The sequence below is a fragment of the Branchiostoma floridae genome, chromosome 1, assembly GCF_000003815.2.
Source record: "Branchiostoma floridae strain S238N-H82 chromosome 1, Bfl_VNyyK, whole genome shotgun sequence".
In the NCBI taxonomy this organism is placed as follows: Eukaryota; Metazoa; Chordata; class Leptocardii; order Amphioxiformes; family Branchiostomatidae; genus Branchiostoma; species Branchiostoma floridae.
Genome location: NC_049979.1, coordinates 32487382 through 32499473, shown reverse-complemented (window position 1 = coordinate 32499473; position 12092 = coordinate 32487382). Strand labels below are relative to the sequence as shown.

Genomic DNA, 12092 nt, shown 5'->3' with positions numbered 1-12092 from the left:
AGCCAGAAGTTCTGTTTCAGTACCAAGGACAGCTGCCAGTGGCCCAAAATCTAACAATTTTTCTCATCTGCCAAGACCGGTTCCTAATCACATACCAAATTTCTTGACAGTCCATTCCTAGCTTCTGGAATTATACTGCTAAACCACAAAACATTGCAAGACTACTACAATACTGCCGACAACACAACCTTCTTGGTGAAGGCTTCTGTTTTGAGTTGGTGATTCACTTCAAATCACCCAAATGGAGGCCTTGCAAACCTCCATCTTGTATCAGCCAAACAGGGATTTATATCCTTCACCCAGACTCCAGGAAGAATAGTGAAATATCAGTCACTGATGGAGATCAGAATCATACAAACCAAGGTAAAACTGTCCAAGTACCTGATCATGGATGCGCTGGTAGAACCCTCGTAGGTCCTCCTGTGCCTTGGCCAGCTGTGCTGAGATGTGGAGGTTCTGATCCTCCAGCTTGTCGTACAGGGTGCGCACATTAAAGTTCTCTAGTTCTTGTTCTTCCCCTGGTGCTGACAGAATTATAACAAGCAATGGAATGTTATACCACAAAAATATGCAACAAGAAAGACCCATTCTCAAGTGGGACCATATCATCTTAGTTTTCTGGCATAAACTCAGGTTGTTGATGAAATTTTGCCCCAATCTCAATAGTCAAAATGAACATGGCTTAATATATGCTAACAGCACGTTTTGTAAAATATTCCAGAGTGACACATATCATCCTTGGGTCATATTCTTGCGATGGTCATTTTCCAATAGAGAAGGCTGCTGATTGAAGGACTCTGTCTAAAGATATACATGCATAGCTTGATGGAACTTTTTATTCTCCAAACAGTATCCAACTTGGAGACCTACTGGAAACTGGTAAGCCCTTTGGATCAAACCGTCTTTGCCCATGACAGATCTGCTTGGAGATTAAGTACATGTAGCTTACCCATGAACATGGCTGAAGTGGTTGTGGACTCTGCTCCCTCCGCTACTCCACGCACACCAAGTAGCAGGTCACCCCTGTAAAAACAGAAGATTGGTTTGAGTCACAGTCACCAACAAGGATATAAACTGATGATAGGTACAGATTCTGAAATATTTCTTTCTTTGTTAGTTCATCACAAGGGACTGAAGTACATAGTTAACAAAGCATGGGATGAAGTCTGCCATCTCTGTCTGGTCAATGCCTGTGTAGCAAAACATTGGAATGCTGCACAAATCACACATTTATGAATGTATCACATCTAACAATTTTAAGATAGTTAAGTATTAAGAATGCTACAGGGTGAACATTTTAGTGAAAACTGCACAAGTGACCACCTCTGCATAAGAACCAACTGGCTATTGTGATCACTTTTAAAAGCTTTTGGATGGTCCCTTAGATAATTTTCCCCATTGACTGTTGCATTGGGAATCCAGTGACCACCTGTCAACATAGATTGAAATCTTATCTATCGCCTGTGTGGTTTTCTTTGCAGGGTTCACCATGGATAATGAGAGGTTAGTCTTACTTGTCATGATATGTGGGAGCGTAAGCGATGGCTGGTGCTCCCAGGCTGCGGTACTTGGGTTTCCAGTAGTTCATGGGGTAGATGCCAGCGTTCTTCGGTCGCCACACGATCACGGCCACAATCAGCATGATCACACAGGCACCCAGGAACGCTATGATACCTGAGAGATGGACAAGATGGGGTGTTGTAACAGGGCTGCGTATTGTCAGAGGGTTGTGTATTGTAAGAGGGTTGTGTATTGTAACAGGGCTGTATATTATAACAGGCTTGTGTGTGGTAAGAGGGCTGTATATTGTAAGAGGGTTGTGTATTGTAAGAGGGTTGTGTATTGTAACAGGGCTGTTATATTATAACAGGCTTGTGTGTGGTAAGAGGGCTGTATATTGTAAGAGGGTTGTGTATTGTAAGAGGGTTGTGTATTGTAAGAGGGTTGTGTATTGTAACAGGGCTGTTATATTATAACAGGCTTGTGTGTGGTAAGAGGGTTGTATATTGTAAGAGGGTTGTGTATTGTAACAGGGCGTTATATTATAACAGGCTTGTGTGTGGAAAGAGGGTTGTATATTGTAAGAGGGTTGTGTATTGTAAGCAGGTTGTGTATTGTAGAAGAAGAAGTTGAACTTGTACATACTAGAATGTATTAGCATAATTTATTATGTAGAGATGATAAGATACCTTTTTTGTCAAAATTGTACGGTAACTTATCACTAGCGCTACGACCTGTACTTAGCTTGTTTGAGCACAAATGTACAATAAAGGTCATTCATTCATTCATTGTAACAGGATTGTGTATTGTAAGGGGTTGTGTATTGTAAGGGGTTGTGTATTGTAAGAGGGTTGTGTATTGTAACAAGGTTGTGTATTGTAACAAGGTTGTGTATTGTAACAGGGATGTGTGTTGTATCAGGGATGTGTGTTGTATCAGTGCTGTGTATTGTAAAAGGGTTGTGTATTGTAAGAGGTTTGTGTATTGTAACAGGATTGTGTATTGCAACAGGGTTGTGTGTTGTTACAGGGTTTTGTATTGTAACAGCATTGTGTATTCTAAAACCAAATTGACTAAATCTAAAGTTGTAAAAGAATTGTACATTCAAGTTGGCATTTAGCTATAGGGCAAATGGGTATAACGAAATTCAAGTCTTGTAAGATTCACTTTGAACATCATTAAAAAAAAGACTGCTTACTACATGTATTTCCTTAATTTGCTAAATGTTAATTTAAAAGCCAACTGAACTATCTCTGTGTGTTGAGCTGTATTAACGTGCTGAGCTGTACCTATAATGAGACCCCAGTCCGGCTCCTGGTTCCGAGGAGCTGTCTTCTTCACCCCTGCTGTCACCAGGTTGTTTTCTGTGGCTGGCTGGATACGAACGACACCGTCCTCGCACGAGGACCCCACAGCCTTCACCGACACAAAGATCTCACGTCCTGGTTCCTGATCAACCACAGAAAGATGGAGTCAAGGTCACAGAAATACAGATTATTTTAGTATCTATCTGGACAATGCCGTGCATGCTTTAGTCAAGACGTGATTGGCGGTATTGAAAACTGTCGGGGGAACAAATCTGATAATAATTGTGCCTGATGATTGCCTGCATGATTAGAGGCATTGAATACTGTCGGGAACAAATCTACTAATAATAAGAAAACATCTTACAAGATGGATGCTACAGAAAATGTGAACAACATCAATGATAGGGTAGCATAAAGTGAGATGGACTATGAAAATCATAATGTTTCTAGATAAGGTTCTTCATCTACATTCCTGATGCAGAATTTGACTTCTTCTTTAGGAGCAGAGGAAAAGTAAATTTCTCTATGTTTTCACATTCTAGTTTTGAGCTGCCATTAGTTTTTAGAGTTCTCTCCAGACTGTATACAATATGAGTTAGAGACTGTGAAGGATTTGCCTACCTGGGCATCGTGGAATGCATACTGGCCAGGATCGGAGAAAACGAAGGCAAACTGCTCGACTGTGACGTTGGTCTTTTCGATGTACTCCTGGAGCTGTCGGAAGGCTCCGTAGTCGAAGTTGGGGTTGGTGTTGAACAGATGGTCCTTCTGGTAGCGCGGGTAGTGGCTCTTTGTGCGGTCTGAAGAACACAGCAAGAACACTTAAATTTCTTGTAGTCTCTTAATTCTTGAAAGTGTAATTTGGCTTGTGTCGACTTTGTAAGGAACATGTAAATATAAGGTACATTTCTGTCATAAACTACACACTTTTGAAACATTTCATGTTCCAAGAAGTGTTGTAAAAATGCTGCTGCTCTAAAAACAAAATAATACACTCGAACTTCATGCTGAAATGTAAAAAAAAATCTATGCATAACGGTGGGTGTGGGGGAGCCCTGACAGTTATAAAATGAATATCCAAATAAAAACTTTACAAAACTGGTATGCAACTTTAAGTTAGTTACTTGGCAGTTAACCAGTTATACAGAACAAGAGTCAGAACAAAGGAAAGAACCATACCTGTCTCATTGACCTCCACTTTAAAGATGACCATCTCCTCTATCTCAAGACACAGCAGTGGGTTGGGGATGAGGGGAACGTTGTTCAGCAGGGAGGAGGTGGTGACCGGTACGTCTGTGGTGGTCCAGGCGGTCGTGTTGGGCAGTCCGGTGGTCATCAACAGACGGCGCGCAAAGTACGGGGACTCCACGTCCGGTACACTCCTTCTGCGTCTGGCTGTGGAAGGCACTGCACCTGAAAGTGTAAGGAGAATTGTTGTTTTGAACGTGTCTTTCTGTATGTACATGTGTGTCAGACTGTGTCTGGATGGATACAATGATAATGGGCATTTACATGTATAATTCATCTAAGTGGTAAATGATAGGAATATCATACTTGTGACATCTTCAATGTAGTTAAAGGTACATTTACATTGTCATGTAGAAAAAAAATTCACAACCACTTGTACTTGGTATCTTACATGTATGTCAAAGGTGGTTATGACCTATTGACATATCAAATTGTAAAAATAATAACCTATAACTAACTCATAACCAGGGACGAATCATGCCATTTTTATAATCACAGTGTCATCCTTTATCAATGTACTTGTCATCATGTCACTGGGAAAATTTGTTTTTCTCTACCTTTTTAGTAGAACAATACTAACAGTATTGCTTCAACCGCAAACTTAAAACAACTTAAAAGTTTTCTTTCACCTCATATTGCAAAATCAAGTCTCCCTGAACATAACTAAAATCTATAGTTGTAAGGAAAAAACAGTGACTCCAGTTGGCTACTGTTCCTTACATCACCAGGACTATTACAGATGGTACAAAACCCTACCTGAGGTTGTTAGGTAATCTGTGTGAGTGGCCTCTGTCTGTAAGACACCATATACTCCTGAGCTCCCCACAACCACCCAGTGGACAGGCTTGTCTCCAGATGTGTGCTGACTGGGGCCGATACAGTTGGGAACAGCCTGAGAACAGAAATAAAATGCTTGAACCCTCATCTCAACATGAGTTGGAAACCTCTCCTTTCATCAATGTGTAATGTTTACAATAACAACAGGGCAAACATGAAAAATGTGAGTGTGTTGGTACAAGTGAACTTACCGCTGTTGTGGTTTGGCCTGAAGTTGGGTCGACAGTGGTCATCTGCAGCTGTCCAGTAGTGGTCAGCCCTGCGGTCACCACAGGTTTGGTCTGGACACAGCTGCTGTCACAGATCTCCTCAGGTGCTACATACGAGTCACACAGACACCTGCAACATAAAGTGACCATCACTTAGTCATTTTATCATACCTGGTAACACTTGTTCCCTTGTACTTTTCAAAATTTTAAAACATTTACTGAAAACTTCTCTATGCTTGATGAAACGTCCAACCATTGCAAGACAGGGAACAACGGGCGCTAAACTGGATAGTGAGTGTGTGTGAGCGTGCTTAATACGCAATACATGTAATCATTCAATAAAGCTGTAGTGTTTTTGCACTATTATAAGTCAGAACAGTGAAAGTGGATGGCCCCTAAAGACAGAAACCAGAGAACTATTGAAAGCAATGGCCAAGAGACATAAGCTTAGTAGTTTGGCCACGTGACACACCGTGATGATCCTCTGGGGCGCTGGGAAAAGACGGCTACGTTGGAAGTGAATCCTGGCAAGACAACATTAAAGAGTGAACGTCCCTCAACCTGCTAAAAAAAACTAGCGAGTGAGAGACGAGCCTAGAGACATCTCTCTATCTTTATGTCTACCTCCCCCCCCCCCAAACAACCTGGTAGTGGCAGTCAAGAAAGGTGGGTAGAGTAGCTACCCTTTTGTATACCCTCACACAGTTGTATCTTAAAGCACATGCACAAAGAATTGGATGAAGTAAGATAATGATATAATAGAGAAGAGAGATGACTCACACTCCCAGGTCGATGGAGAGAGCGCCTCCCCTGTCCCCACAGGTGGGGGTACAGTCGTACTGGCTCGGGTACACGCAGGTCCGAGTCCCCGCCAGACGCACCTGGTCCAGATCACATCTCACGTCCACCTGCACCACATCAAGAAATCACAACCTTGGTCAGCATAGAACAATCATGTTGATGAAGGTTAGACATCCATGTAAGAAGATTTTTATTATTTGTAGTTGTTAATAATACATCTTGTTCTAAATTGGTCCTAAAACTACTTTATACTCCAATGCATAGGTTTGTTATCTCCTTGTATTTGGTGATGAGTTGAGTCGGGCTATAATAATCAAATCCCCCCACACCAAATCAAGAAAATACCACCCATAACTCATTGAGTAGAGCAATAATTTGATTTACAAAAACACAGAATAATTGTTGACTTTGTGAACAACAGCAATGACTACACTGACCCGAGACTGACAGTCTGCATCGCTGTTGCCTTCCGTAACCATGAGGTTGGCCTCGTTGTAGTAAACATAGCCGGGCTGACAGATGCACGAGCCATCCGACTCCTGGAACGCTCGGTACAACCCAATACAGGTGCAGTGGGAGGAGCCTAATGGACACAAAAGTCAGCTTTAAATTGTTTACAAATATCATCAAACATGGAAGAGTATCTTGTAGCTAAACAATTCTGGGAAAGATCAGAGATGGGCCAATGACTGGGCAGGGCTCCATGGATGTCCTATGCTCCATGCATAGGTCGATTCAAACAATTCAAATTCACTTGCGTGTACAGCTGTCAAAAATTCGAACAACTGTTCTTGATCCAAACTGGCAGTCTGCAACTTCATTTGTTCAAATTGACAAATCAAGTGGTTGTCGTGATGTGCATTAATGTCCCGTTGATAAATTTGTCTTTCCCTGGATTGGCATCATATAAATGAAATACAACACGAGGTATTCCATGTTGTCCTTGGTCCCAACCCTCCTTCGGGTTGAAACAACCTCCAGCCTTTGACTGATCCTACCCGCAGCAGGGCTGTACCTTGGGCGATACGGGATACCGTGTTGTATTTAATATTTACATACCTTTTACAGCAGTTGCAGAGCTTCCACAGGGGAAACATGCCTTCTGTCCAAACAGGTGGTTAAAGGTGTTCACAGGGCACTCGAAGCACTGGCCATAGCGGTAGGCCAGACTGATGTTCCCATAGCTGCCCGGTCGGCAGGGTATGGGCTCTCCTGTACCGTTGGGACAGTAGTAGCCGATGGGGCACGGGTACTTCAGGTACTGGTCAGTTCCTACAGGGAGGGAGACAGATCAACTTTGAGTGCACTCGCACAGTGCAAAAATACCCACTAGATACAAAAAACTAGCTATCAGAACTGACTTCAAGACTTACTTCATCTGTTAACCTTTGTTGTTTAGAAAGTAGAAATTGAATATTACTTCACATTTTCATAGTTGATAGTTGAGGGAATTAAAGTCACTGTACATTAAAAATAAGACACAAGTTTCTTGGTGAAAAATGTGCAGATATTGGCATATATGACATACTAAATCTGTGAATGTTATGTTGTACACTTTTAACAGATTAGCCAAAGAGGCTAAGCTAGTGGGCATCCCTCCATTATATAGACTAGGTGGATAGTGAGCATAATGTGTTAAGTGCCTTACCAAAGAGCACAATGTCAGGGCATGGCAAGTATCAAATTCTGACCTATTGGCTCTGAGAGAAATGCTCTGATTAACAGTCACACCACACCAATGCCGACTGTACTTTTTTGAACAGGTATTGGATTGATCAACAAATGACCAGATTAATAATCAGGTTCAGCACAAACCTGCGGGGCAGTAGTACCCCCCAGGGCAGGGCTCACAGTAGTCCCAGGCAGAGTCGTTCCTGTACGTTCCCACGGGACAGATTAGGCAAGCCTTGGACAGCTCGTCACGGACGCCTGTCACGTTCACAGGCATCCAGCCCAGGTCACACGGCCACTGCCGGTCACTGCCCTCAGGACAGTAGTTGGGGTACTCACAACTAAATCAGATACAAAAAAATTCAATTAAGTTTGTCATTTAAACTGTCCTTGAAGTAGTGTAGACGAAGGAAAACAAGTCTCATTTGGAATCCTGATACTGAGACTAAGGGAAGAGTAGATCTCTCGTACCTTACCTTACAGAAATTGATTACAACAAAAACATTTTGATGTGGAAAGGACCTGATAGACACAGTTGTATAATGTATGTTGGTAAGAAATGCTACTGAACAAACTTTGTTAAGAATGTGATCATTATCATATTTGATACACAGCAGCAACTGCAAATCAAATTCTTCTACCTAAGGCTCTATCTGTAGATTATCTCTGTGCTAAACATTGCGTATGTTTTATGATTCCTGCAATATTACCAAACATTTGCTAAATCAGATCGTATATCAACATTGATACTTGATGTAATAAGAAGTTTCATCCTTACATGGTGTAGTTGTTGGAGCCCTCTGGACAGTAGTACCCTCCAGGACAGATAGGGGGCGTGCCTGTCACACCTGGGCAGTAGTGACCTGGTCTGCAGATAGTCTCATTTACAGCACCTAAAAAAACAAATTTGTTTATGGCAAAAGTCTTAACAGCTGTAGAGAAAGACCATGACTCGTATAATACATGACTATTTTGCTATATCATAAAAAAGATATTATCTTGTGCTTTTGAAAGCATAGTCAAACCTATACAAGAGACCACCTCCACATGTGAGGACCACCTGGCCAATGTCATATTTGATGGTCCCTTACAAAAGTTTTCCCATTTATGCTTCGGTCACATTTTCAAACCGGGGCCCGGCCGGGATTTGAAAGAGCCTTGTTGCTTGCCCAGTGACAGCCCCTTTGCGTTTGTGGTAGCCAAAGGCACAAGTCCGTTCCCGAAAGCAGACCCAACGCAGACCTTGATCCACATCGACCAAATCTTATTATTACTGACTGGTCTTCTGGAGCAGTGTTGACTGTACATGTATCTACAAAATGTGTTTGAGTTCCTAGCATGGTAGAAGAAGCAGACAGAAGCAATCCCACCTTCTGGACATTCGTAGTGTGGAGCGCAGGGGAAGCCGTTGACGTTGGAGATGCCTGCAGGACAGTGGTACCCAGGCCGGCAGAGCGGACACTCCTCTGGCGCACCGGCGCCGGTCACGTTACTCATCTGTCCGGCAGGACAGGGCTCGGGGTCGGACGCCTCCAGACAGTAGTGCCCAACCGGACATGGACTCTGCGTGTGATCACTCATGCCTGCGGACAGGACAGATGGTCAGTTTAGAACAGGAACAAAATAGACATGATACTGTACTCATTATTCACATTTCTGTGAAATAGAGTATGTGAACAACTTCCAGCCAACCGTTCACACTTATGCCACATCTTCAATAAAGACGCTGCATGTTCACATGTTCCCCGTATAGGAACTTTAATCGAACCGGCACACAACATGTTTAGCTGTGTGGCTTCCTCAGTGTTATGGGCTCGAAGGAGCATACTGTAAATGCATTTAAGTTTGCGGGGATTTAATTTCGTGGTAGCGGAAAACAGGACTGTCCGCAGTGGTTTTAAGTAACACCATAGACTGGAGTCTAATACCATAATAGAAAAATGTTCGCGGTGGTTTTAAATCCACTTCACCGCGAAAATTAATCCACCGCGAACATTTCTGCATTTACAGTAGCACGGCATGTCCATGCTTTTGCATAGTGCTCTGACCAGATTCAAGGTGCCCTAGGTTGCTTAAACTATCACATTTATGTGAAAAATATAGGTCCAACTGAAACAATGGCACCTACCTGTGACGTTGCACCAGGACCCAGCAGGACAGTTGAAGCACTCCCCGACATGCTTGGCCCCCGGGACGTCCCGGTAGGTGTGGGTGGGGCATTCCTTGGGACCGGCCCCCTCCCCTGGGGTAGTACCATTCACGGAGTCACAGTAGTACCCAACAGGACACAGGTACGCTGTGGGGTCACCTAGCAATAGGAGAACACAAAACATGTTTACACAGAACTCTTGATCTATAAGCATTGACTAAGGAAAAATGTTGCACATCTTCACTTTGTTCCTGTATACCATCAATGATTAGGATTTTACACTTTGGTAGAATAACACTTCAAATTTATCATTTTTGATATAACACTAGTTCACCTTTATCCAGGGTAACCTATATCAGGGCTACATACATGTAGGGATATCAAGATGGTAATTTCAAATTTCAATATTTTCAAAACATTGTAGTTTGAAACTTCTGTTGACTTGATATTCCTAAATCCCTAAAACAAATATGGGTTACCCAGCTGATAAAGGTGAAGTAGCGTTAATGATATTACCAATTATAACATCAATATCTTCATGAGTAATTTATGACATTATGAATTCATATTTTCCATTTCTATTTCAAATATTTTCATATTCTATGCCTGTCCTACCTTCTCTGCACCACAGTCCAGCGGGACAGGGTTCACAGTCGCTGGGCTGGCTGCCGCCGGGAGTCTGTCTCAGTGTGTTCTCAGGGCAGGGCCAGGGGTCCTGCTCCCCCTCTGTACAGTAGTGTCCCCCTGGGCAGGGGCCTGCGCACACCTCCCCGGGGGTGCAGGGGTCCTGGTCAGGGTCGGCAGGGGGAGGGGCACCCTCGGGGGTGTAGTCGTCACTACCGGCCAGGCAGAAGTACCCGGCAGCACACGTACCCACCAACTGGCCTCCTCTGGAATAAACAACATCATGTCATCAACAACACAATTTTTTTCTGCTCTGTACCTGGTACACATTACCAAGTGTAATTACATATTCAGTCTAACATTATTCAAGTTACCAGTAACACCTGGTTCAAAGAGGCAGCCCTAAAATTCTCAACAGAAATTCAACAGAAGTCCTATAGAAACAAAATGTATCATATCTTAGACTTAGACAAGTGACTTACTGGCTGTGACCGTAATGTACAAATTAAACACAACGGTTCTACACCAGTACAGCTTTGCATCTGAGCCACAGAAGGACTGACAAGCAGTAACAAGGACACTCTGACATCTACTATACAGAAACTCATTTCAATCTGCAACTCTTATGCTGCTGTGCAGCTAGCCGTATATGTTTGTATGTGTATCTCTTAGTGTTATGTTCTCTATGGACTTTCATACCCGAAATAAAGGAACAAAGAAAGAATGAAAGTACATGTGAGCACTGTTACAGAGACAAACATAACGCCTATACATACCTGCAGAAGAAGCCAGTTGGACAAGGCAAACACTCGTCTTCTGCCTTCAGACCTTCTGTTGTGGCATTAGTGTAGGTGCCATTGGGGCAGGGGGTGGGGTCCATGGTTCCTAAACACACATGTCAATGTAAGACCACTATCTACCACATTTCAGTGAATAAAAACTCTATTGCACAACAATTGCACAAGGTACAACAGACACTGGTAGCATTTTCCGTAACAACAAACATTCTACCAGAGACCAATTAACCCAGCAAAGGCTATCATCATGTATGGGATAAGAATGTGCTTAGATTGTGATAATTGGTTCAGCACAATTATCATTGAGGAGGTAATGTTTAGCAGTTTTTAAGTAAATTTTACTTAAGAAAAAAAAACTCTTCTGTAAGAAAGAGACCAGTTAGAGACAGTTCTAATCCAAGTTGCTATCTTGAACAGCCTTAATAAAGTACAACACAGCCCTGTACCCTTTTGATGTATGCAAGGACTACACGTCCAGCTGCAAGTGTTGCTATATCTGTAGTACCTCGACTGTACTTGGTGGCAACAAGATTAACTAACTGGTTCTAGCAAAAAAAGAAGAGTAGCCTTTGTATGCAATGATTGTAGAACTGACCTGCAGGGCAGTAGTGGAAGGCTGGGCAGAGCTGTGGGGTTGGGTTGATGGCGCTCTGACAGTAGTACCCCGCCCTACAGGGGATACAGTAGTCCGTCCCGCTGGCTGGTTGGTACTCCCCCACGGGGCAGGGCTCAGGCTCGGCCGAACCCTCTGGGCAGTAGAACCCTGGCGGACACTCCAGGCCTGACGGGGCGGGGGAGGAGGTGGAGTGGTTGGAAGGGCAGTAGTACCCAGCATGGCAGAGTCCAGAGGCCATCGACAGGCCTGTGCTGTTACAGAAGGACCCGGCTGTGCATGGGTGGCACTCAGACACAGATGCAGCTCCTAAACAAAAATTTGCAAGGTACTCAA

The 12092-nt window shown here is 43.2% G+C and overlaps 2 protein-coding genes across 2 annotated transcripts in view; one reads left to right on the top strand and one right to left on the bottom strand.

Moving 5' to 3' along the window:
- The window catches only part of LOC118410961 (homeobox-containing protein 1-like), a 1064572-nt gene that overhangs the window by 868356 nt on the left and 184124 nt on the right, over positions 1-12092 (top strand). The gene's annotated exons all lie outside the window — the stretch shown is intronic.
- LOC118424073 overlaps positions 1-12092 on the bottom strand; it is a gene marked incomplete in the record, with an annotated part of 163824 nt that overhangs the window by 33847 nt on the left and 117885 nt on the right. Inside the window, 18 exon segments of the mRNA XM_035832589.1 lie at positions 389-524; positions 950-1023; positions 1515-1674; positions 2790-2949; positions 3429-3607; positions 3987-4220; positions 4812-4947; positions 5084-5231; positions 5882-6009; positions 6340-6485; positions 6962-7174; positions 7718-7914; positions 8352-8466; positions 8944-9156; positions 9702-9881; positions 10338-10612; positions 11123-11231; positions 11739-12065. Of these exon segments, the coding sequence (XP_035688482.1) occupies positions 389-524; positions 950-1023; positions 1515-1674; positions 2790-2949; positions 3429-3607; positions 3987-4220; positions 4812-4947; positions 5084-5231; positions 5882-6009; positions 6340-6485; positions 6962-7174; positions 7718-7914; positions 8352-8466; positions 8944-9156; positions 9702-9881; positions 10338-10612; positions 11123-11231; positions 11739-12065 (3130 nt within the window).